The sequence below is a fragment of the Helianthus annuus genome, chromosome 8 (assembly GCF_002127325.2).
Source record: "Helianthus annuus cultivar XRQ/B chromosome 8, HanXRQr2.0-SUNRISE, whole genome shotgun sequence".
In the NCBI taxonomy this organism is placed as follows: domain Eukaryota; kingdom Viridiplantae; phylum Streptophyta; class Magnoliopsida; order Asterales; family Asteraceae; genus Helianthus; species Helianthus annuus.
In genome coordinates this window covers 125,021,921-125,048,451 of record NC_035440.2, presented here as the reverse complement: position 1 = coordinate 125,048,451, position 26,531 = coordinate 125,021,921, and the positions used below count along the sequence as shown (strand labels likewise).

The following is a 26,531-nucleotide window of genomic DNA, read 5'->3' as shown; positions in this document are numbered from 1 at the left end:
AAAAATAAATCTGTAAATAGTTTACTTTCTGCAATTTAAGTTTTCTGTATTTCATTTCTTAGTTTAGAACACATTAAAATTACAAAAAGATTTTATTTCTGCTTTATTTTAGAAAAACCAGAGTGGAAAGTTGATTGTCGGATTCTAGAAAGATGAAGCAGATGCAGGAGATTCTGAGCTGAAGAATGAGGAGAGCTTACTTTGTTGGAAGTTTGATTGTTTTCAAAGTCAAAAACAAGTTCATTAATTTGATACTTGTTATTTTCAGAAAAAGTTGAAAATGATTTTACTAAATCAGTTTGATTCGTCAAAAGATCAACCAGGGTCATTAAATTGAACTTGGTAGATTAATCAAGTAATCAGGGTCATTAACTTGAACTTGAATACTTGAGTGGATGTTTATAACTGATTGAATTTGTGTTTATTATTATAAGAGATAGATCGTAATGTTATTGGTTGAGTAACAGGTTTGGAGACTTCATTATTCCCAACGGAGGCAAATTGTCAAAGCTTGAACCAGATACCTCAGATCCCAGCATACTGAGAGGGGGAGTTTGTGAAAGGGGGAGTCTGGATCAACAGCTAAAGGGAAGATGGAAGTTAGTGTAACGCCCTGCTTATTTGTACTTTCCATTTATAACAAGTCTTGTTCGCATTTCTATTTTTGGAAGCTTGTTCCTTTTGTATTTCGTATTTCGTTTCAAACCATTGTAAATCCGAGACTTCGATCGTAATGAAATTCTATTTTTTTATACATGCTTATACGTGTCGCAATACTTGGGTTATACGTTACCAATCTCGAACGTATACGCGTGACCGATACTCGACATACTGGTACTCATAACTTATACATGCTTGTCAGCTATTAAATACGTGGTTAAATAATAATAATAATAATAATAATAATAATAATAATAATAATAATAATAATAATAATAATAATAACTACTTTAGTAAACATCAACTTGAACGTGGATGTTGCTAATACATTACTAATAAAAAAAGAAAATAAAACAAAAATGAAGTCAACAGCCCATGCTATCGGCTGCTTTGAATTTGTGCCTCTTTACAACTCTCAATCACACATTATACTACAATTTAGTATAAGTGAAAAATTATGTTATTTAATTATTTAGCTTAAAAAATTAAATTCAACATCAACCTTTGATTGTAATAATAAAACAAGATAGTAAAAGGGGCTGTTGATACAGCTTACGAGCAGAAGCTTTTATGGCTGAATAAATTGTTTCTTTTTATTGTTAAACACCCACCTAATTGCATTTAATGCCAACCCAACTTAAACCCTAATCCTTCCCTATAAATACCACATAATCCCAGCCACTTTCTCACTTTTACAACCCTTAAACACTCTCAAAAAACCACTCTCAAAGTCTCTAAATTCGCAGCAACAACTCAAGTTCGGACAGATTGTCCAGCCTTCACTAAAGTGAGCATAACTCACTCAATACTTGTCCGATTTAGTCCATTCTTTTTCCTATGTGCTTGGATTGACCTTGGCTTCGATTCCATGGGTATTTCACAGTGAATAAGTCCCTGGAACTCCGGCAAATAGGCTCCAAAGTTCACTGTTTTCATTTATCTTTACTAATCCTTGTTCAAACTTGAGTTTAACTCACTCAAACCCACGTCCTTATGCCTGTAACCATTTCTATGGTTAGTTAAGCTTAAAAACGGGGCTGAGACATACCAAATCAGAGGTTAATCCTCAAATACTTTCTGTTTTGTTTAGGGTTTTTGACCCACAAGTGGTGTTCAAGCTTCAAGCTTGATAAAGGTGTGATTGTGGACTAACTTGGGTTGTCCAATCTAAAATCCCCACATCCCTTGATGATTTCTCATAGAGTAGATGTTTCTTATTCTTGTATTGATATTAGTTCATGACCCTCCTTGTATGTTATTACATCAAGTGTAGTGGTGAACCATAAGAGGTACCTAAATGGAAGCTTGTTCTTCCTACCTCCTACATGAATTCTATGACACAATAGAGGTACCTAAATGAAGATTTATTTTCTACCTCATGCTTGATTAATGGACTAAATAATACCTATAATACTTATACATATATTTACTATTCGAACTCTTGATGATGGACTTGTGTTCATTCGTCAACGTAGTAGAATACATCATCCAAGACATAAGACTTGTTACGATTCTAACGAGTATACTACTCATGAAAACATTAACCCTTGAGGTTTCATAGTGTCAAGAACAAGTACTTAATGTTGAAGGATGATTACTTTCGAATACATATGTTCTTGTGTTTTAGCTTCCTAAAATCCCTAAATCTTCCGAATACCCAAACTCACACACCTATGTTTCCTTTGTGTAGAAGGACTTGGTGTTCCAAACTCCTAATCAATCAACTCACTCGCGGGATTATCAAGTAGAAGACTTGCAAAACCGTGAGTATACTCGCAACCCCCTTTTTATGTTTACCACTTTTTGGGGTGTAACATGTTTTACTATTAAACTACACTTCAACTAATTCTTTATGCAATGCACAAAACAATCCTTATACATGAATACTATGTTATGATACTTGATGCTTACGTGGACCATACTTATGTGATATGTTTTAGTCATTAGCTCTCACGAGCCTCCCTTCGACATGTATAGCGCTATAGGAGTAACGCACCGCCCCCCTTAGACTTGGGTCATGTTGAATTAATTAAACTTTCTTGCGTAAACAGAGGTTGGCTAGAAATATTGCATGCCACGCTAGGTTGATCTCGTATAGACTAAGTTGCCATGTGGATTCGTTTTAAACTTTTACACTTATACCTATACTTATGCTTAAACTTGTATACTCGCCTTTGCTTTTGCATTGAATTATTTTAAACATGTTACAGGTTGATGATGACGATGCTATGAAAAGAAGTAGCGTTGATGCCTAGATACTCATATAGACGTTTAGGTTTAATATGTTGTATCAATTTTGTTATGTTGTCATGTTATTTTTGTTAAACTTGTTGTCTTTGAATTTCTTGTAATGTTGACAATTTATTTTATGAAATGAAATCGGATTATTTAAATACTTGTCACAATTATTAGCGTTATGATGTCTCGAGCAATCTTCACACTTCGTCTCATCCCGATGTTTCCGCCATTGGTTGGGGTGTGACAGATTGGTATCAGAGCCATAACTATAGGGAATTAGGAAAATTGCTATGCTTTTGCCCTAGTCTATAGTTTTAGGAACTTTGTCTCTTATTTGTTGTTTAAAACTTTTGCACTCTACCATGCATGCTTCCTAGCTACACTTCTTGTTATTAAATTTATGTGCCTTTCCTAAGGCTAACACGAATACACTTATGCTATTTTATACTCTTGTAACATCAACGAGACAACTTTACCAAAATAGGCGTGAAACCCACAATTTGGTAAACGACTCTCACTCTACCTTTAATCTATTTTTGTACGAAATTTCACCATTAAGCTAGGAGTGACATCCACAACTTAATGGTAATTTCCATTTCAACTCTAGTGGACCCTTGTCAAAGTGTCAAAATTTTATTTTGGCTGACAAGTACCAACCACATTTAGGGTACGAGATCGTCAAGTTAGGGGTGAAACCCGCACCTTGTCGATTAAGTCCCATTCCTTGATTTTTATTCTCGCCAAAGTCCCGGATGTTCCAATCATTTAGAGATGTGTAGTAACCGGAAGGGTAAGATACCGTTAATCGCTTCTCGACGAGAGTATCTTACTTATAGGCCAAAGCACAATATCTCTAAATCGAAAGGACTTTCGACCCACTTTGGAATTGTCGACGTTTCTCTACCCGAAACAATCCTATGTTTTATTGAGCCTCTCTTTTATGCATCTCAATTTATATGTGATTTTATACTTAGAACGTTCATTCGTTTCGAAATGCTGTTTTAAACAATTCGCACGTTACCGCAATCACAAACAATAATAATTCTCGTGAACAAACTAAATTTATACCCTCTTTACGCAACTTATGTGTTATACTTGTTGAATGCATGTTGGAAACTTATGCTCTATGTGAACTTTACTTGATACGTGAACACTTACATGCTTTTACATACACAAACCTTATTTTCAATTAATGATCAAGTCTCATCCTTTCCTTCTCTTTTTTTTTCAATCTTTTAGATGTCGTCTAGCTCCTCCAAGAGACGCAAGTCAAAGAAGGGTTCGACTTCCACCGCCATGTCTCAAAAAGATTGCATGAAATTTATAGCCAAACAATTTGCTAAAGTCCTACCCGACATCGTTAGCAAGATTCAAACCGATTCACCGCATGGCTCTGTTGACTCAAAGGCAGACAAACCTAAACCAACCTTCCAGTTTAAGCAATTCATGGCTTGTAAACCCTTAGAGTTTACTGGCAAGAATGGCGCTACCGCCATGATGAACTGGTTTGATGCCATCAAGCTTACCTTCTTGTAAAGTGGTTGCCCTGACGAACTGAGAACCTTGAATGCAACTGGGGTGTTTCATGAAAAGGCACTCGAGTGGTGGACGACTGAACGCAACAAAAGAGGAAACGAGGTCGCACATGCTATGCCTTGGGACGATCTCAAACAGCTTATGAAAGACCACTTCTGCCCTCCTCATGAACTCCAAAAATTGGAAAACGAATTTTGGAACCTTACTCAGAAAGGGAGTGACATGGATTAGCTTCCTAAAATCCCTAAATCTTCCGAATACCCAAACTCACACACCTATGTTTCCTTTGTGTAGAAGGACTTGGTGTTCCAAGCTCCTAATCAATCAACTCACTCGCGGGATTATCAAGTAGAAGACTTGCAAAACCGTGAGTATACTCGCAACCCCCTTTTTATGTTTACCACTTTTTGGGGTGTAACATGTTTTACTATTAAACTACACTTCAACTAATTCTTTATGCAATGCACAAAACAATCCTTATACATGAATACTATGTTATGATACTTGATGCTTACGTGGACCATACTTATGTGATATGTTTTAGTCATTAGCTCTCACGAGCCTCCCTTCGACATGTATAGCGCTATAGGAGTAACGCACCGCCCCCCTTAGACTTGGGTCATGTTGAATTAATTAAACTTTCTTGCGTAAACAGAGGTTGGCTAGAAATATTGCATGCCACGCTAGGTTGATCTCGTATAGACTAAGTTGCCATGTGGATTTGTTTTAAACTTTTACACTTATACCTATACTTATGCTTAAACTTGTATACTCGCCTTTGCTTTTGCATTGAATTATTTTAAACATGTTGCAGGTTGATGATGACGATGCTATGAAAAGAAGTAGCGTTGATGCCTAGATACTCATATAGACGTTTAGGTTTAATATGTTGTATCAATTTTGTTATGTTGTCATGTTATTTTTGTTAAACTTGTTGTCTTTGAATTTCTTGTAATGTTGACAATTTATTTTATGAAATGAAATCGGATTATTTAAATACTTGTCACAATTATTAGCGTTATGATGTCTCGAGCAATCTTCACACTTCGTCTCATCCCGATGTTTCCGCCATTGGTTGGGGTGTGACAGTTAGAGTCAGGTGTTAATCTTGAAACTTGTGAAGAATGCTTATGAGGAGAAGACAGAGTTGGAGAAAAGACCAAGACCGAAGACTCAGGAGCTGAAGACTACTGAAGACTACGTCAACATCCAAGGGGGAGTCTGTTGATGCATGGGATGTCTGTTGACTACGTCTACTAGAAGTCTTAGGTCAAGATAGGTCAACAGAGGGTCTGAATTATCAAATTTAGAAAGTTATGTTTTAGGTTCGCTTTTATGAACATTTGTGAGTAGGTCCGCTCATAGGGTTATATAGGTTCGCTTATAGGTCTTTTGATGGGTTCGCTTTTGTGTCATTTATGTAGGTCCGCTCATATGGATGTCCATATGAGCGAACCAGCTAGGCCTATATATAGTGGTGTCATTTGAGCGGATCTAGTAGTCGTGTATGTGCTTTTGGAACGAAACTCTGTCAAAATTATCTCAGGAAGCAATAAAAAGCAGTGGAATTGAAAGGACAAGCTGTATTACTTCATATATACTGATTCCGCCTTTATATACGAAGATGAACTGTCTCGGTTGACTTTTCGGGTCGGAACACGGTCCAACACTTAGCAGCCATTTAAGAGCAAATCCTGTGAGAGTGGATCCGAATCCTTTGCATAGGCATGCTTCCTTTAACCTTTCTGGGATTGGATTGATCTCCATCCTCTCCCTGTATTGTGCTATGTATTCTTCAGGATCCGTCGAACCATCATACAGCTTCATGGTTGGCACATGGAACCTTTTGGGTATCTCAGCATCACAGATCGGTGGTGCAAAACGAGATATCTTATGGCTTCCATCTGCAATCTCTGGGATGGGTTTGACCACTCCTGGAACACTTGATATCATATCCTTCAACTTTTGCAACTCTCTGGCCATGGCATGGTTGATACCTGTATCCTGCATGAATCCATGGTTAGTGGTAAGAGAATTATTAAGAGTGTTACCTCCCACCGGGTTCAAATTAGGAACACCGGATGTGAATCCATATTGTTGAGACTCTGGAATGATCGAAGGACCAGTAGAAGCAATGGTCTGCATCGGAATAAAATCTCCCTGATGGACATCTGAACTTCCTGTTTGCAAACTCCTTAAGGATCCTGGTATCTGGAAGGATCCTTGAAACTGGGATGATCCTGGGACAAAGGAGGATCCTTGAACCTGGGATGATCCTGGAACGAAGGAGGATCCTTGAACCTGGGATGATCCTGGAACAAAGGAGGATCCTTGAACCTGGGATGATCCTGGAACGAAGGAGGATCCTTGAACCTGGGATGATCCTGGAACGAAGGAGGATCCTTGAACCTGGGACGATCCTGGAACGAAGGAGGATCCTTGAACCTAGGATGATCATGGAACGAAGGAGGATCCTGGAAACGGCCAGAACCCCTGAATCTGCTGCGCTCCTGAGTGTCCTCCCGAACTCGTGAAGGATCCCATATGCTGAGGATAGGATCCTGTTGGCTGGAAATATGAGCCTGATGCCTGAGTACTGTTGTTGATCCGTAGTGCACTCCTTTTGGTCCACCCACATATTGAACGTCTGGAACCACTGATGGCTGAGAAGTAATCACCGGAGTATCAAAATTCAAGGATCTGGGCACCAACGGGGAATGATCCTCTGCCGTTTTCTTTTGTTTCTTGAGATCTCCGATTTCTTCGAGAATCCTTTCATTGGTCTTATCCTGCTGCTGTATATGATCCTTCATCTGCAAAATCAAAGTAAACATGTCACTAGTAGTAGGAGTGTAAGAAGCAGAAGAAGTTGGAGGTTTGGAGAAAATGGGAGTTGGTTTCTTCTCAGCATTTTTCTGAGATCCAGCAGGTGGTGGAGGCAAAGGTGGAATGCCCTGAGATGAATTGACCACAGACATTGCAGTAGAGGTATTCTTCAATGATGAAGCCATGTACTTGTATGCAATGAACCGGAATGATCACCAACAGAAAAACTTCTTAGGAATGAAGCACCAATGGCCCCACGGTGGGCGCCAAACTGTTTTGGTTAAAAATCTGATGAGGATAATGCAACCAAACTCTTAGTTATGGGGTATGATGCTTGAAATGAGGAACAATGATAAGGATCACTTCAATGTAAATTGCACAAACGACACAAGGATTTATACGAGGAAAAAGCCCTTGATCAATGAATGATCTCCGGCATAAAAAACCTCGGGTGATGGAAACTACCGATCACCAAGCTCTAATTAATCAATAAATGTTTACAACTTCGGATAGTAACGAGCTAGGTACAAGGATCACTAGGTGAAATGTGTAAAAGTGTGTGAAAACTGTTAAGTGTTTGCCGAATGCTTCAAGAGTGCGGTTGTACGAGAGTGTGTGTACCTGAAAATGGCTAAGTGTTCTAATCACTAGCTCGTTACCCCTTTAAAAATAGAAGTTAACTATGCTAACAAACTATCTGACTTTTGTGCCAAGCTCCCACGTTCTCCACAACGTCCATTTCCAATCAAACGTGTGCGAAATACCCGTGGAATATTCCATAGTAACGTTGCCAAGACCAAGTCAAGCTTGTTACTCCTGCAAAACAATACGAAATACAAACAAACAATCGTTAGTATGAGGATCCTTAAGGTGATCCATGATCCTGATCCTGAAGCTCTTCTAAGAATCACTATCTGACACAGAAGTAAGGATCATTATTAGGATAACAAGTAAGGACCACGGGTCATTAGAAAATCCTCCCCTAACATGGAGGCAAAGGACAAAACAAGGTTTGAACAGGAGAATAGAGTTTTATGGAAATAAATGAGCAGGGTATTTCAGAACCAAAGGATGAAAAAAATCCTAAGGTCAAAAGAAAGCAGCCTACTAGACATCAATCTCCCAAACCAACAGATGTTAAAACTCCCGTTATATCAACAACTGTTGGTACTTCAGTGGTTTCAACAGCTGTTAGTCAAACAACTGCCACCACTTCAACATACACCACAACTACTGCTTGCAGTTCAACTACTGCGTCACCAAAAACATCATCACCACCAAAAATCACCTCACCACCAAAAACAACTTCATCACCACCATCATCTCCTGCTAAAAAGCAGAAGACTTCAGATGACACATCATCTGTTGTAATGACAACAGTGGTTGAAACACCAGTTGTTCCAACAACTACTGCTCCCACTTTAATCACCGCCTCACCATCACCACCAAAAATCACCTCACCACCAAAAACAACTTCAACACCATCATCATCTCCTGCTAAAAAGCAGAAGACTTCAGATGACACATCATCTGTTGTAATGACAACAGTGGTTGAAACACCAGTTGTTTCAACAACTGTTAGTCTGCAACCTTCCACTCAAATCACTACCACTCTATACATCAAAACACCACCAACCTCTCCTGAACCCAAAAGGAGAACGGTAACCAATGTTGTCATAGATGATGACACTTCACCACCATAAACATCCACACAATTACTGCCAGTTGTACCTATTCCAAACCCTGTTCCTCTTTCTTCAGCTCAAGTTGAAAAACCAAACACTGCCATCACTCCTGCAAGTGCTCAGTACCCTTTAGAGCTTATAGCAGTTAGAGAGGAGATTAAATCCTTCTACACTGAAGATGACCCTGCTAAAAAGAGTTTTCCATCTCTTGAAGGATATCCTAGGCCAAACAACATTGAAGAATATATGAGGTTAAAAGCTCAACAAGCAGAGGATATCTCTAAAAGGAATTCACATGGTAAATCTGATAAGGAAATACAAAGATACTATCAATACCTGCTAACTCAAGTCAGAACACTGGAGTAGTTTGCAAAAAAACTTTGTCAGCAACTATCAGAAAGAGCAGATGAAAGCTTGAGAAAAGATTATCTTGATAACATCATCGCTTACAAAACGTATAAATGAGAAAGGTACATGTACAAAGAATGGACCATTAGTGAGCTTGAAAGTGAAGCAGCTAGAATTCAAGATATGATAAAAAATAAGGTGAAGCAGACTCCTCTTATCTGGGCAAAGTTTAAGAAAAATGTACCAGAAAGGACTCTGTAGCTTCAGAGGATGAAAGAAGAGCTGATTACAACTGCTTTTGGGTCAAAGAATCAAGTGTCAAGATGGAAAGAGGATAAAGTGTTTGCATCTTATAAAAGGCTGGAAGAACTAAGGAAGAAAAATCCTAATATTCCCTGAAGAAAAATCCTAATATTCCTTAGTTCTTCCAGCCTTTTGTAAGATGTGTGTTGAAAGCATTTTCCCTGTAGCTTCAGGGAAAACTTTGCACATTGCACAAAATCAAACAGGGAAAATAAACTTTGCACAAAATCAAACAGGGCATTTTTGTCCTTTATCTTTATACTCATTTTCAGGCGCTGTCCTTTATGTTCAAAATTGACGAGTTTTGTCCTTTATGTTTTCATATCATACACGTTTTGTCCTTTAGGCCTAATCCAGTTAGTTTTTTCAGTTAAATTTGGTCATGTGCTTTGCACATGAGGGCATTTTTGTCAATTTAAAGGTTGCAGAAGCTTTGAGCTGTAAATCTGTCGTTGAACTTACCTTTGAATTGACAAAAATGCCCTCATGTGCAAAGCATATAACCAAATTTAACTGAAAAAACTAACTGGGTTAGGCCTAAAGGACACAACGTGTATGATATGAAAACATAAAGGACAAAACTCGTCAATTTTGAAAATAAAGGACAACGCCTGGAAATGAGTATAAAGATAAAGGACAATCCTTGAAATTCACTCTTTAGATGATGTTTTGGATAGATTTTCGAAAAATGAAAACCCGTAGGGCGTCGACGTTTTAATTACGTTTCTAACAAGGTTTGACATGTTTTTGATGATTATATAAATTTAGTTTGATGTTCGTTTGTTTTACATGTCCTGATCGACCCGACCTGATACGAACCGATTTTTTTACTTATATACCTAGGTGCCTAAAATTTTTAAAAATGTTCCGCACCCCCATGGAAAAATTCCTGGGTCCACCACTGATCCACCCAAAAGCTCTCGATTTAATCTCTATCATAATATGTTGCGAAATCTGATTAAATACCAACTCCTTTATGACTTTCCAAATACACCAACACAAGATCCCCCCCCAGTTCCATTCCATATTCCAAAAAAAAAAGAACAATCGAATCATCGAATGATGCAATCTGCAAGCTTAAAGCTGTTTGCAGAATTCAACAACCTCGAATCACGCCATACGACGCCGTACCGGCTTAGTTTCAGCGGCAGAAATTTTCCAGTTAGGTTAAACTATGTAAACCAGTGGAAGAGAAACTGTAACCTAACCGCGCGTGCTTCAGAGAGCGATGCCGGTGGGGGTGGAGCAGAGAGTGAGCAGAATACGACGTCGTTTTATGAGCGGAATCAAATGTATGCGTTGATGAAACAGCAAATGGAACTTGCTGCCTTATCTGAGGTTAGGTTTTTGTTATTATTTGAGTTATGTATGTAAACAGGTGGTGGTTGACTGATTTGTACATTCAGTTGACTTTCAATTCATGAAATTAGGGATTAATGAGTGTGTTATCTGTTAGTTGAAAATGTATTCTTGTAACATTCTATACCTTGGCTTGATTGTAAAGCGAGATGAAAATCTAAGCTTGAGCTCGGTTTGGTTAGGCTCAGAAAAAGAAAATTTAATATATATCTTTTAGAATTCGTCTAAAATATCATTCAATAGTTCAAATAAACATATTCGAAATAAGTTTCAACTTTGAAGGAAATACAAAATAAGTTCATTAGCATCCTATTTAACCGTCAAATATGTCATAGATATTTAACTGTGCACCTAAATACCCTAATATAATAAACTTTTTATAATATATTATATTTATATAAAATTAATATATATCAAAAGTAAAACAATTCGAGCCAACCCGAGCCGAGCTAACCGAGCCCGCTGAGCCATATCGAGCGAGCTAAATCCAAGCGAACTTCGAGCCACGAGCTTTTTGAACAGCCCTAGAAAGTAGCGACTTGATTGTAATAAGTGTAAGAGCATCATGTTTTTCCTTGTTTTTAGCCTCAAAAAATGCCACATTATTGGGTTTTACTATTGCGGAGCTCGTTTTTGACACCGCTTGTAGTTCTTGGCTAAGAACAAGAAAAGACGGATTGGGGTGGGGGCTAAGTAAAAAGGTGGTGATGATGTGTCAATTTTTCCGGGTTTCCTTATCAATCGGGTGGGTTTGGGTGTTTTTTTAAGAATGAGTGTTTTACTGATTTGGCAGCTGACTAGGCACGTTTTTGAGTGTTTTTAGGTCTCCTTATTGTGGATGGTCTAAATTAGTCAGATAATCGCTATTAGTATTGTTATGCTGGCTAAAGAGAAGTAGTTGGCAATTCTCTCTCTTTCTATTAATCTTCTTTTTCGTATAACTCGTATTAGAGTGGAGGTGACTAGCCGTGACCAATGAGTACGTTGACCCTTAAGGAGGGTCGAATATGTACTGAAACCATTGCAATGTATATGACTTGTTCCATACATAGTCACAAAATTCGCCCAAAATAGCACGGATTTCGAATTGGTACGTTTCGTACCATACAGAATTCGTATACAACCCAATTCGCTATCAATTCGCAAATTTAGGGTTTGGTTCGTCGTTTCAATTTGTGTTTCTAGAGCTTCAAGCCTTCAACTGATGCCATCACTACAAGGTGATTCGTGACCACATATCGACCAAATAGCGAATTTTGATAGAGAAGTCCGGCACCGATGCTACAATATCGGCCGGAAACGACGAAGAAGGAGAATAGCGGTTGGGCGTAACTCATAGTTGTTAATGGCGAATAGAGAGAAACATAGTTGTTAAAAGCCATCGCCTCTTGCGCCTGGGCCCAATTTCCTAGCGAGGCGAGCCAATTGCGCTTTAATTCTCTATGTGATGGTTCATGCGCAGATTCCGGCCAAATTCTCTAAATTCCGGCAAGATTACAGCTAGATTTCTACTTTTATCTAATGAAACTACTTTTCTACACTAATAAACTTGCATTTTATAACTTTTGGTACTAAATAGACGATACTAAATGTTATATAATAGCTTTAGTTTATTTTATTTGAAGAATAATATTAATTTTCTATTATACAAAAATATTTTTTTTTGTTGTGCGCTTTTTTTTCTCAGGCCCATGCTTTATTTGCGCCTTGCGCCTAGGCCCCAGGCGAGGCTCATGCGCCTTGGGTGCGCCTAACGCCTTTAATAACCATGGCGACAAATAGCGATAAGGTACCTATATGCTATATAGGGAATATCGATAAATAGCAGGCGCTATTTTATAAATAGCGATATGCTAGAATAAAAAAAAAATCTTAAAAATTATATGTATATTATATCAAAATACCCTGGTATATATGCTATTTTACATGTATATTTAACAAAAACCTAAAATCCAGCTATTTATAGCTATATATAATCGCTATTTATATTTTAAAAAATTAAAAAGTTAATTGAAATCCCGCTATTTATGGCTACATGCCCTGTAGCGATCTTTGACCTGTATTCCACGCTACACCCTATAGTGACCGCTATTAACAACTATGGCGTAACTTGCGTTCAGCTTTAGGTTTAAATAAGTTTAGAAACTTTTAACATTTAACCCTTCTATCTTTTACTACTTTACATTTAGTCCGTAAAACTTAAATTTTTTACATATAAAGTGTAAAACTAGTTTGTTTATTTTAACATTTAACCCCCTCTATTTTCACTAGTTTACATTTGGTCTTCAAACTTATAAGTTTATACACAAAAAATTATAAAATTAACATTATAAATGGTACACCGTATCGGAATAGCGTACTGGATCGTAGCGAAATGAACCTACCCCCTCCGTACCGAATTCGTGCAATCTAGCGAATCGCGAACGGCGAACCTGAACCGCGTACCCGAACCAGAGCGAACCACGAATTAGGCGACTATGGTTCCATATCGGTTGTTTGGGCCATAGTTATTAAAGGCGTTAGGCGCACTGAAGGCGCATAGGTCGCGCGGGCCGGAGAAAAAAAAAGCGCACAACAAAATAAAACTTAAAATATTTTTATATAATAGAAAGTTAATACTATTCTTCAAATAAAATAAAACTAAAGCTATTATATAACATTTTCTATCGTCTATTTAGTACCAAAAGTTATAAATGCTTGTTTATAAGTGTAGAAAAATAGTTTTCGTTAGATAAAAGTAGGAAATCTAGCTGGAATCTTGCCAGAATTTTAAGAATTTGGCCGGAAACTCTCCAGAATCTAGGAACCTCACTGGAATATGCGCATGAACCATCACCTGGAGAATTAAAGCGCAATTGCCTTGACTTAAGGCGCAATTGCCTCGCCTTGCTAGGAAATTGGGCCTAGGCGCAAGAGGCGATGGCTTTTAACAACTATGGTTTGGGCAACAAATGAACTTCCTCACCCACCATTGGAGTCTTTTGGGATGCTCTATTCCTTAAGTCAATATTCTTGAGGAGTATGCGATGAGCATATACTTACAGGGTTTAAAACCCGGGATTGGTTTTCTGGCTCAAATGTTTAAGCCGAGGCACGAGGAAAATGCCTTGCTTCCATCGAGCTGCTTCGGTGACCTTCAACATGATTTCGGCCAGACTTGGGTTAGATTTTGGTCAGATTCCGCAATTATGGGCGAACTCGTTCGAGACATCCAAAAATGGCCGGGAACCACCCTAAACATGTCTAAAACCTAAAAATGATATGTTTATGCTACGTACCTTGCTTATCTCGCTTTTTAAGCGCCTTGCACCTAGGCCCAAGGCTCACCAAGTGCGCCTTTGACAACTATGAAAGTAATAGGCACAATTGGTACTAGGCAACTACATGTTCTTATAGTTTCGGGTGATGAAAAACCAGCTCTCAAATTCAATTGCAATATGAAGGAAATTAATGGCATAAAAGCTTCAGTTGCAATGCAGGAAATATGGTTTAATGCAGTTGTTCTAGTGATACCATTGTAAAATTACGATGTGGTTCTTGATGTCCAACGGCTATTGCCACTCGATGTAAAACCCTTGCAATGAGGTTTTACGTCAAGGTGCTTTCAGACACTGGAGTTATTCGAGCCCTTTTGCATCACTAGTCGTGATAGTTAAAAAGAAGGATGGCAACTGGAGATTATGCATTGATTACAGAAGGTTGAACGATGCAACTATAAAACATGACTTCCTTATTCCTCTCATAGAAGAACCGTTCGATCATCATCAATGAATTTAACGATGCAATGATCTTTTCTAAATTGGATCTACGGGCAGGTTATCATCAAATTCGAACGAACAAAGATGACATCCAAAAGACAGCCTTTAGAACACATCAAGGCCCTTATGAGTTCTTGGTAATGGCGTTTGGTCTCACCAACGCCCCTACAAGCTTTTAATTGTTAATGAACAAGGACTATTCTTGTAACTTTCTACAGAACATGGACTGGATTGTAATAATTGACTAAACCGATGAATTAGTTAGATAATCCCTATTAGTATTGTTACGCTGGCTAATGAGATGCTTTCTCTTTCTGTTAATCTTCTTTTTCGTATCAATATGGTTGGGGTTGTTAGAACAAAAAATAAGTGATGATGTTAATTTTATTGCTATGCTTCTGTAGAATTATGAAGAAGCTGCTAGGCTTCGTGATTCTTTGAAACTATTTGAAGAGGAAGAACCTGTTTTACGACTTCAAGGTTTGATGAAGGAAGCCATTGCAAACGAGAGGTTTGAGGTACTATTTTTTTCCTAATTTACTGTTAATAGTTTACAGATTTATGAATGTTTATTTTTGTATATTGTTGTTTCGTTTTATGGTCGTTTAGGATGCAGCACGATACCATAAGCAGATAAAAGAAATTGCTCCTCACTATCTACTCAAATGTTCAAGTGATGCAACAACCTTGGTATTATAGCTATCTTTGTTTACTATGCAGTTAATGCGGTAAAATATCGGATATCGGTCAAGGAACGATATTTGAGATATAGGTTATCGCAATGGGACATCAGTAATTTTAATATCATGTAGAGTTTATATATATTGAATTTTAACACTAACAATCGGTATACTCTCCTACCATTAATAAATTAAGCTTTTGCAACTTGCAGCAAAACACTAACAATTGTAGCAACTAGCAAGTAGGAATTGATTAAGACTTAAAACACCAACATTTAACACTACCGATTAACAATTAAGACTTAAAACACTAATAGCATCAATAAGAAGAAAGACGAATTGTAGAACTAAGAAGAAAGGTACTGATATCGGGAAAATCGGTGATATATCGGTCAAATATCAGTCAATATCGCCAATAGTGTTGGTACTGATATTATACATGGGGACCGATATATCACCGAGATTAACTGTATAGCTTTTATATCTTTTCCTGATGAACTTGAGAATCTTAGAAGTTTCAACTAGTTAATGATTTAATAAACTGCCATAAACTATTTTAGGGGATCAGGGTTCAAGCTAAGAGTGTGTACATCGAAGGGCGCAGTCAACCATTGAGAGGTCAATATTTCTTTGCTTACCGAATAAGAATTACCAACAATTCAAACCGCCCTGTTCAACTTCTCAAGAGGCACTGGATAGTTACCAATGCTAACGAGAAATCTGAGGATGTTTGGTACGATTCCGTTAATCCAGTTCTTAAATTGCTGTTTTTTTATTATGTACGCATGTTGTATTTTGATATTTGATCTTTCTTTTCGTAGGGGTATTGGAGTTCTCGGTGAACAACCAGTTCTACTTCCGAATGATAGTTTTGAATATTCATCAGCATGCCCGTTAACCACTCCTAGTGGAAGAATGGTGTGTGCATTTACTCGATTTTTTATTTTATTTTATTGTTTTGCTGATGATTATATGGTTTAATTTTAATCCCCTGTCCAGTGTCCACCAAAAAAGGGAAAAATATAATTTTTGGTTTTGAAATGAACCTCCATATGATACACGTACACGTGTTTATGCGGTTCTCTACTTAAAAATGGTTATGTATTTAAACGCCTTTCTATATGTGTGTATGCATGATCTATTTCCTGATTATTTAATTACATGCAGGAGGGTGAGTACGAAATGAAGCATATTGATAAAGTGGGATCGAAGACATTCAATGTGACTATTGCACCCTTCGCTCTTTCATCGTTAGGGGATGTGACCGATAACATTTGAGGTATACGATCTACACGATGATGCTTTACTTAATCAATCGTAGATAGCAAATATCTGAGTCGCAAATCTAGTTTTGTTTTTGGTGACAGTGGTTCACTTTCGGTTTATGAAGTTTCAAAACCAAACCTACATATGCATATGCGTGTGTTTGGGTATATACAAACGCGTATGTATAGATGTGTATGTATTTTCTTCAAATACAAAATTTATGACCCGTCAATTAATCATACCATAACAGACTAAAGAGCCCCGTTGAGGACTTTGGTTTTGTATCCTGACGCAGATTGTTTGGACCCATTGAGACCTCGCTCCTGCCTTGGTTTTAAAAAGCGCGAGGCACACAGAGGCGATGCGATCCTCGGAGCCAAGGTGAGAGGTGAAGGCACATGCATCATGTACGAGTGGCACCATGTATTTTTGTAATATTTATTTTAATATCTATGATAGGTTTCTGTCATCAGATATCCAGAATTTATATATGAATAACTTCTGCATACGATTTAGCTATATAAGTAACATCTATTTACAATCTCTTGATGCACACAATTTTCTCATGTGCATGAGGCGAGTGCGCCTCAAGGAATAGCCATCTTCTTGAAGCTGGTAACCTAATTTACAAGATTTACATCTTTCAACTTCGAGCCGGGGGTCTCACTGGAAGCAACATCTCTATTCTATAGGTTAGAGGTAAGATGTCGAGACCCTACCTTAGCTTTGCTATTGGTAGGATTTACTGAGTACGAAGTATTTTGGGTAGTGTAGAATAGATCTAGCATCTAGGGTTTTTATTGGATTCTTGAGTTTGTATGTGTTCTGAAGATTATTTCAGTTTATTGAACAAATAATTTTGAAAGTGTTTCCATAGTGTTACAACCTACTAGAGATGAAAAAAAAAAAAAAAACAGGTTTGGAACCAAACCGCTTTTTAACCTGAACCGAACATGATTTTAAAACCGGTTTAGAGAACCCGGCTTGGACCTGACCTGACTCCGACCTGAACTGTTCAGTTGAAACTAGGTTGGGAACCTACTGGTTCAAACTATGTAAGCCCAAACCGAATTGGTTTCTTCCTGAACCAATCCTTTTTCATAAGGCCATGTGTAGTGGTAGAGTCCCATGGTGGGGTATTATGTGACAAGTGACAATTGTGTAAGAAAGGAGAGTTATGGGGCTTTATATATGTATGGGGCTTTATATATATGTATGTGTATATATGTGTGTGAGTGGAGAAGGAACGGTAACACCGTGATATACATAGTGGGGAGGCAAAAAACTTACCTCATTGCGCCGTCCGAAACGGTGTACCGGGCGCTATGGGGCGCCATAGATGGCTCCGGCGTGATACGCAGCCCCACTACGGAGGGCCTAAATAGGTTTCAACTTGACCTGGTTTGACCAAAAACCGTTTTGACTATCTTTGACAAAACCCAAATCGGTTTAGGCCCCGAAAACTGAAATGTGTACCTCTAACCCCCACCCCACCACATGAGCAACCCCTATAAGACCAAGGGGTATGGGGGCCGGCTTAGGCCCGCCCCCACACCGCCCCCCTCGCCCCGTCCCGTTCTTTCCTGCTCCCTCTAGACGATCTCGACGGGCCTTGTTTTTGAAAAATAGCCGTTGAATGGCTATAACATTTAATAAAAAAAATCCCTTTTTTTTTCTATAAAACCATCTCGTTTTATACCATTTTTCACCATTTTTCCTCACTTTCAACCCAAAACACTCTCATTTTTATACCATTCTTTTATAAAAAAATATCTTTTCATCGACAATGGCATTTAATTCTTGGTGGTCCTCGTCTTCTTCGGGCGAAGAGGAGATGTTCTTCGCAAACGCTGTGATAAAGGCGGCGCAGATTCTTATGGAACAGGAAGAGGAAGAGGAAGACGTCTCGTCTGAAAGCGTTATTACCAGACGAATACGGATTAACAGAGACCGCCAAGGTTTGTCATTAATAAATTTTATTATCCTTATTCTTTATTTCCTCGTATTTATATATTTTTTACGACAGGAGCGCACGAGAAATTGGTGAACGATTATTTTTCGGATGCAGCCCTTTACAATGCCGACATTTTCAGACAAAGGTTCCGAATGAGTCGCCGGTTATTCACACAGATTGCTGATGATTTGGCGGGGCTAGACCCGTTTTTCAAGCAACGACCCGATACTCAGAATTATGAAGGGTTCACCACGTTACAAAAGTGTACTGCGGCCATTCGCCAACTGGCGTACGAGACAGTGGCCGACCCTTTGGACGAGTACTTACAGATGTCGGCAAGAACTACGCGGGAATGTTTGTATCGGTTTTGCCATAATGTGGTGAAACTTTATAGCAAACAATATTTGCGGAAACCAAACGCGTATGATGTTCAACAATTGTACCAAGCTCATGAAGCACGACACGGGTTTCCGGAAATGCTTGGTAGCATTGATTGTATGCATTGGGCGTGGCATAACTGCCCGAATGCGTGGCGAGGCCAATACACGCGAGGTGATCACGACCATCCAACCTTAATACTTGAGGCCGTGGCGTCACAAGATTTGTGGATAGACGCGGGTATTATCTTGCTGACGGAATATATCCGTTTTGGTTTACAATTGTCAAGACTATTCCATTTCCCGAGGACGAAAAAAGGAAAAAATTCGCCAAGCGTCAAGAATCTGCAAGAAAAGACATCGAACGTTGTTTTGGTGTTTTACAAAAAAAAAGTGCCATCATTCAACAACCGGCACGTGCGTTCACACCGAAGAGGTTGCGCCTTTGTATGTACGCTTGCATTTTGCTCCATAACATGATTATTGAAGACGAGGGTCGGGCGATTTGTGAGTATGATGAGAATGCATCTTACGGGAATACTGTCCCGGTAGATCCGACGCAACAGGATTTAAACTCATTCGCGCTAACCAACGACTACACGCATGCAAACCTTCAACAGGATTTGGTAGAACATATATGGAACAATGCAAACGACGGGGACGGTGACGAAGACGAAGACGAGTAGTGTAATTTTTATAAATTTTTAAATGTTGTCTTTTTTTATAAATTTTAGGTAGTGTAATTTTTTTTAGGTTATGTAATTTTTATTTATGTTATGTAATGGATTTTATTATCTTCTTTTATATCTTATTTTTATTTAAATTTTGAATTGTTTTTATAAAGTTAAACAAATAAAAAAGTTAAACAATAAAAATTAAACAATAAAAGTTAAACAAATAAAATAAATTAAACAGTAAAAAATTATGTGAGGTAGCCCCATACTCCACCCCCCTCAAAAAGCAAGGAGGCTCATCCTCCATGGGATGGTGATGCGGAGCCTACGTGGCGACCCATCCTCATGAGATGAGCCTCCCTATACCCACTAGTCTAAATGTTAAAGCTTATGCCATTAGGTGAGCTTACGTAATCGTTAAAAAACTTATCATTGATGTCCAAATGACATATATGTATATAAACAAATTTTGGGGTCATCTGGTGCATAGGCTGTAAACGAACCAAACGTTCAATGAATAGTTTGTGAACTGTAGGCAGGAAGTTCATTTGTGTTTGTTTCGATAAATAAAATATTTAATAAGTGGCACTATATTATATATTATGTTCATGAACGTTTTTTGTTTCCATTTATGTTCATGAACATTAGCTTGTGTTCATCAACGTTTGTTCCCTAAAATTAACAAATGAACACGAACACATTCATTTCCTTAACAAACAAACACGAGCATAAAATCTTGTTCTGTAAGTGTTCATGAATAGTTCGTTAACACATATATTTCTTAACAAACGAACACAAACAAGGTCTTGTTGGTGTTCGTTCAGTTTGTTTACAGCCCGTGCCCAAAGCGTAGGTCCGCCCATCGTGGGGTCACTTAACGAGCTCTCACAAGCAACAGATAAATTTAAGATGGATCATCACAAGCTTGTCAAGCACCACATGGGACGCCCATGTCGTATTAAATGTTCACTGCTAAGGAAAAAGACAATCTTTATTATTTTCTTTCGTAAAGTGATGAAATTGGATAGTTTTTCGTTCGGGTTGGTTTACCTAGAACACTTTCTTTCTAACTTTTTGTAAACTAAGCATAAAATACGATAACAAAGTCATCGTTCAATAACAATATATAAACATTGATATGACTAGAGGTGTACAAAAAAACTGGTTTTAGAATCGAAACCGGAAAAAAAACCGAAACTGGTTTTTTTTTAACCAGTTTTTTTTTATAACCGGTTACTATTCTTGATTTCAAAAACCGGTTATTAACCGAACCGGTTATTAAAAAACCGGTTAAAACCGGAAAAAAAACGGTTTTTTTGGGAAAAACCGGTTAAAAACCGGTCCCAACCGGTTATACCGGTTATTGTTTTGGACCTCAAAAACCGGTTAGTAACCGGAACCGGTTATTAAAAAAACCGGTTTTTATTTTGGGTGAAAAAACCGGTTTTTTTTTAACCGGTTTTTTAAAAACCGATTAACCGATTTGTACACCTCTAGATATGACGATATTAGAGGTTTTATTCATTCAAATATACCTCGAGTTACAAGGCCAGTTGAGAGGACAGGGTGGACGACCGGCAAGTGCCCCCCCCTCCCCCCTCTTGGGGTCTGATTATATATATATATATATAGGGGATGATTCAAATGAAAACCACTTTTATTGTGAAAACTCGAAAACAAACTAAAAAAAGCCTAAAAAACACACCACAATTTTTTTCTTCAATTTTTTTATAAAAATCACAGGTTTTTTTATACAATTTTTTTTTTCAAATTTTTTTTTTGTAGTACACATGTGTAATAATACACATGTATATTATTACACATGTACTACACAATTTTTTTTTTGAATTTTTTTTATATATAAAAAATGGCGAAAATTGGTATGCAAAAAAAAATAAATAAATTGGTATGTTTTTTGGCTTTTTTAATTAGTTTTCAAGTTTTCACAATAACTAGTGGTTTTCATTTGAATATATATATTTGTAAAAAAAAAATTATTTTAGGGCCGATTTTTTTTTTCTACTCACCTTTTGGCCCTCCGAAATTTGGGAATTCTCGAGGATGAGCCAGTCGAGTTAATTTCAATTTGTTTGAATGATTTCACACATTCTCTTGTTCCATGCTTTAAATTTGGATTTAAAAATGATTGTGGAACCAAAAAATAATGAAAAAAAGAAAAATCAAATTGAAGGGTGATGTCTAATTGATAAATGACATAATTATTTTGTTTTGACATAATTATATTTTTAAGATGCTAATTGATAAATTCAAATTATATAATACTCTATTTTTACAGTGAAAAAGGGACATATTAGGAAAGGTGGGTTAAGTTATTCTACAAAGACTTCTAATTGTAAGAAACTAGTTTTTGCCCTGCCTGCGTTGAGGGCACTAAGCCGATTTTTTTCTCTCTGTTATATACGTCTGTTTTTTTTGTTACTTGCACATACTACTCATAACACGATCTCAAAAAAATTCCATTGAGTCAACCATTATCATATTTTTGCTAAAAAAAGATGGAAAACTAAATTTTAAACTGGGGGAAAAATTATAATTTTTCAGGACAAATGAGCGTGTGTCAGGCAGCCGCTTGACACGAATAAAAATTACACCGAGTCAACCAATTAAAACAAAACACTATCACAATTTAAAAAAAAAACTAAAACAATGAGATGACATGACTGTAATTTTATAATGGGGGCAAAATTGTAATTTAACCAGGAAAACAAACAAAAACGATGGAGAAAATGTAAACTTAAGTTGAGGGCAAAATCGTAACTTGGCTGGGAGAAAAAAGCTAATGGCAAAACTGTAAATTTAAACGGGACAAAACCTTAATTTTCAACCAAGGGCGAAATTGGAGTTTTTAGCTTGAAGCAAAAGCGTAAATTTATTTTTAAGTAGGGGTAAAAACATAATTTTAAACTTGTGGCAAAATCGTAATTTTAATACGGGATAAAATCGTAAATTTGTTGGGCCAATAGGGGAGTGACAGAAAGATGTCTGACACTATATCCTTTGCCACCCATGTAAACCATTAATTTAAAAAGGCAAAAATGGAAAAAAAAAAAAAAAACAAAAAAAAGAAGGAAAAAGGCCAACCGCGCGCCTTTTTCCACCAGTCTCAGCCAACAACTATTGCTCTCATAATTTTTGTAGAGTTAGGTAATGTAAGAATGATTTACAGAGTGATCAAGTGTCCAATAAGCTAAAACCTAAATCCACTACATTAACACCCAAAATCTAAACACCCAACAAACAAAAAAAAAACTATATTTCACCGAAAACTCTCCCAAAAAACCTAACCCCCCCCCCCCCAAAAAAAAAATTCCTAAACACCCACCACCACCCAAAAACCTAACCCCCCCCCACTAGGGCTGTAAACGAACCGAACGAACACGAACAATGCCTTGTTCATGTTCGTTCATTAAGGAAATTAATGTGTTCACGAACGGTTCATGAACACTTACCGAACGAGATTTTGTGTTCGTGTTCGTTCATTAAGGAAATGCGCATGTTCGCGAACGGTTCACGAACACAAACAAACACAAATAAATTTGGCGAACGCGACGAAGGATAAAGATAGATGACCCAGAGAGTAGCACTCGAACTTGAATCCCTTATTGTGGAACAGAGGTCGATCGTATTCGCCGATGTAAATAATGAGAAATGAAAGGGAAATAATTCGGTGAAATTGGGTTTTCTAGTTTAATTGCTAGGGTAATAAAATAAATAAAAGTTAAATAATATAAAAAGTACAAATAAAATATAAAAAGTACAAAGATCTTCAATTAAAATACAAACATACGAACATAAACGAACGCAAATCAACGAATGTTCATGAACATGTTCATGAACACCTTACCAAACGTTCACGAACACAATCGAACAAACGAGACCTCTGTTCATGTTCGTTCATTTAACTAATCGAACGAAATTTCTTGTTCATGTTCGTTCGTTTATTAAACGAACGAACATAAATGAACTTCCCGCCGAACGGTTCACGAACTGTTCGCTGAACGTTCGGTTCGTTTACGGCCCTACCCCCACCCCCTCTCGACAAAAAAAAAAAAAAAATTGTGGGGGGGGGTGTAGGTTTTTGGGTGGTGGTGGGTGTTTAGTTTTTTTTTTTTTTTATTTTATTTTTATTTTTTTAAGTGGGTTTTTTTTTAAAAGCCTTTGTACACTTCTTACAATTAGGAGCCTTTATATTTGATCCTAATACTACGAAATGTAGATTCGAATGTAACCTTTTTTTCTTCGAATTGTTGCTTATTGTTAACTCCCATACAGGTGACCAAAAAGAAAATAGGCGAATAGATGTGTAACTTACATATTCATTATCATTTAAAAAAATAAACACATAAAATTCATATCAAATGCTATAAAATTAAAACCATACCACCTTAACTTATATGCTCTCTTATAATTCAATAAAGACTATATATTGTGAGTTTTAAAATTCAAAAAGTTACCAAACAAACACCGGTCGTTGTTGCATATTTGCTTAAAAAAGCATATTAAAGCAAAGAAAAAAAAAACACAAAAACTGGGCCATCCCAAAATTAAAAAAAGTAAAAAAAAACTCCAAAAGCCGAACCAAAAACCCATAAACAATTCACCAAGATTCTTCACTAAAGCATAATACTTTTGACCATCACAAGCAAAGTATCCTCACACCTCACTCAATTACTACTTCAATTCCTAAATCCATACTCTTACCACTTTGAGACCAATTGATCCTGTTAACCTCCCTCACCATGGCTAAACTTGTTCTCTTTTTCTCATTATACGTCTTGTTTGTTCCGCTAGTGTATAGTTTTGGTGCACCTCATTTATGTCGCTCCTATTGCGGCAACATAACTATAGATTACCCGTTTGCTCTTCAACCCGGGTGTGGCCACTCGGGCTTTAGAGACCTCTTGTTTTGCATCAATGATGTCCTTATGTTTCATATTAGCTCAGGCTCGTACAGGGTTCTAAATATAGACTATGCTTATCGGTCAATAACATTACATGACCCGCATTTGTCCACTTGTGACTCCATCGTGCTAGGAGGTAGGGGAAATGGGTTTGTGGTGGAGCATTGGCGGGCCCCGTACTTGAACCCAAGTGCGGATAATGTCTTCATGTTATTGGGTTGTTCCACCCAGTCACCACTATTCCAAGGGTTTCCAGCCGGGAACCATGTACCATGTAGAAATGTTTCGGGCATGGGTTGTGAAGAGTATTATGGTTGTCAAGGTTGGATGGATCTTGGGCTCGCTCGTATGGGTTTAGCTTATGGGACGGGCCCGCCTATTTGTTGTGCTTTACCTTTTGATTCAATTAAGAGTGTAAATCTTAGTAAATTAGAGTGTCAAGGATATAGTAGTGCATATACCCTTGCACCTCTGCGCGTAAGTGGGCCATCCGAGTGGACTTATGGGATTCGAGTCAAGTATAATGTGGAGGCGAGTAATGATTCCTTTTGTAAAGCGTGTGAGGCAACGGGTGGATCTTGTGGACACGACGTGGGACGGTTTGGGCAACTTTGTATGTGTGGGAGTTGGAATTCTACCTCAAATTGTGATACAAGTAAGTTTTTTTAGTTAGCTAAATACCTTATTAAAATTCAATCAATAGAAGCTACATGTTATACATGAATTTTGTTGGATAATACAAATCTTCAAAGATGTTCCCAATTTTATAAAAAAATAATATTATTTCTTTCATAATCCGTGTAGTTATGAAATTATCGGTTGGAGGGGCTATGTCAACAGTGGACGAGATATCAGGTAATTATATACCGGTTTCTTTATACCGAATAAATGCAGGGGCGGATCCAGGGGTGTTTTGGGGGTTCTCGAGAACCCCTTGGTTTGAAAAAATGGAAAAAATTAGTGGAAACCTTATATGATTTGGCAAAAATTAGTGGAAACCTTATATGATTTGGCAAAAATTAGTGAGGATCTATTAAAAGAAACCCGATGGAAAATATTCCTGGATCCGCCACTGAATATATGACGATAACGCCACCCAACTTCTCTATTTGAATCCATACATAATGATTTTGTCTATTTCCATGATTTATAGGATCATTGATTGCCATGGTCGGTTTCTGGTTGTTGTCTTTTCGAATGTGAAATGTCTTTGGAGAAAAAGCATGCAAATTCACATCAATCATGAAGAAATACCAAATGTTGTCCTCAATATTCAATGCTTAAAGTGAAGTTATTTGTAAGCCAAATATAGAAAAAGAAAGCTAGCCATACCTAATCGAGTGAGAGTTTCTTTATCGAGTCTAAGTTTTGTTTGCTTTAACCTTTTCATTTTTCATGCTTCTAGGAAAACATATGAATATTTTTAGTAATGTAAGATATGAAAAAATTTATACATGTTGATATATGAAAGTTTATCATATCCTCCAAATATGACTCTTGTTTTTGTTCTCAAAGTAAGTATTGGAACTTAATTAAATTAGAAATGGAATAGTGAGTTGTATATTTTTATTTTAAGACAAAATTGCACAAATCAACCTTTTTATGTTATACCTAAACTGCACTTCATACCTTTCACTATGAAATCGGCAAAAACCAACCATTATGTTCATATTTTGATGCAGGGGTCAACCTTTAACACTAATATCGTTAGATTTCTTGGTTAAGTCACCTCATATGCAAAGCATGTGAGGATATTATTGTCATTTCGATCTTGTAAAAATTAATGACTGGAACCCTAGGCTATTAGCTTATACCTAACATATGTATCTTTTTAAAATTAGACTATAAAACTTCAATAATCAACCGCAATACTCAATCATATCTCTAATTTCATACATAAACAACACGTAGCATCCCTTAACAGAGTATATGGTACAAAACCGTC

At 37.3% G+C, this 26,531-nt stretch overlaps 3 protein-coding genes across 5 annotated transcripts; all 3 read left to right on the top strand.

Moving 5' to 3' along the window:
• Positions 1-10,584: 10,584 nt before the first annotated feature.
• LOC110939864 (polymerase delta-interacting protein 2) lies at positions 10,585-17,212 on the top strand. Of its 3 annotated transcripts, none has more exons than XM_022181445.2 (7): positions 10,585-10,934; positions 15,118-15,231; positions 15,323-15,403; positions 15,954-16,126; positions 16,215-16,311; positions 16,561-16,672; positions 16,910-17,200. In XM_022181445.2, the coding sequence occupies exons 1-6, from the start codon at positions 10,656-10,658 to the stop codon at positions 16,669-16,671; spliced, it is 855 nt and encodes a 284-aa protein (XP_022037137.1). In that variant the 5' UTR covers positions 10,585-10,655; the 3' UTR covers position 16,672; positions 16,910-17,200. The 3 variants fall into 3 exon arrangements, with proteins under 3 accessions (XP_022037137.1, XP_022037136.1, XP_022037135.1); XM_022181444.2 differs by having other exon boundaries at positions 10,586-10,934; positions 16,955-17,200; XM_022181443.2 differs by having other exon boundaries at positions 10,586-10,934; positions 16,561-17,212.
• A 462-nt stretch (positions 17,213-17,674) lies between these two features.
• On the top strand, positions 17,675-19,789 carry LOC110939862. The gene is made up of 2 exons (XM_022181442.2): positions 17,675-18,617; positions 18,686-19,789. The coding sequence occupies exons 1-2, from the start codon at positions 18,446-18,448 to the stop codon at positions 19,468-19,470; spliced, it is 957 nt and encodes a 318-aa protein (XP_022037134.1). The 5' UTR covers positions 17,675-18,445; the 3' UTR covers positions 19,471-19,789.
• A 4,530-nt stretch (positions 19,790-24,319) lies between these two features.
• LOC110939865 lies at positions 24,320-26,075 on the top strand. The gene is made up of 3 exons (XM_022181446.2): positions 24,320-25,241; positions 25,391-25,441; positions 25,740-26,075. Exons 1-3 carry the CDS (start codon positions 24,425-24,427, stop codon positions 25,787-25,789), a joined length of 918 nt encoding a protein of 305 aa, XP_022037138.1. The 5' UTR covers positions 24,320-24,424; the 3' UTR covers positions 25,790-26,075.
• Positions 26,076-26,531: the final 456 nt, after the last annotated feature.

Coding starts and splice junctions, on each gene's coding strand:
- LOC110939864 (XM_022181443.2), top strand. CDS start 10,656: ATGATGCAATCTGCAAGCTTAAAGCTGTTTGCAGAATTCAACAACCTC. Junction 16,127..16,214: donor GAGAAATCTGAGGATGTTTG/GTACGATTCCGT, acceptor TTCTTTTCGTAG/GGGTATTGGAGTTCTCGGTG. Junction 16,312..16,560: donor CCACTCCTAGTGGAAGAATG/GTGTGTGCATTT, acceptor AATTACATGCAG/GAGGGTGAGTACGAAATGAA.
- LOC110939862 (XM_022181442.2), top strand. CDS start 18,446: ATGGCATTTAATTCTTGGTGGTCCTCGTCTTCTTCGGGCGAAGAGGAG. Junction 18,618..18,685: donor GATTAACAGAGACCGCCAAG/GTTTGTCATTAA, acceptor TTTTTACGACAG/GAGCGCACGAGAAATTGGTG.
- LOC110939865 (XM_022181446.2), top strand. CDS start 24,425: ATGGCTAAACTTGTTCTCTTTTTCTCATTATACGTCTTGTTTGTTCCG. Junction 25,242..25,390: donor TACCTCAAATTGTGATACAA/GTAAGTTTTTTT, acceptor TAATCCGTGTAG/TTATGAAATTATCGGTTGGA. Junction 25,442..25,739: donor AACAGTGGACGAGATATCAG/GTAATTATATAC, acceptor CATGATTTATAG/GATCATTGATTGCCATGGTC.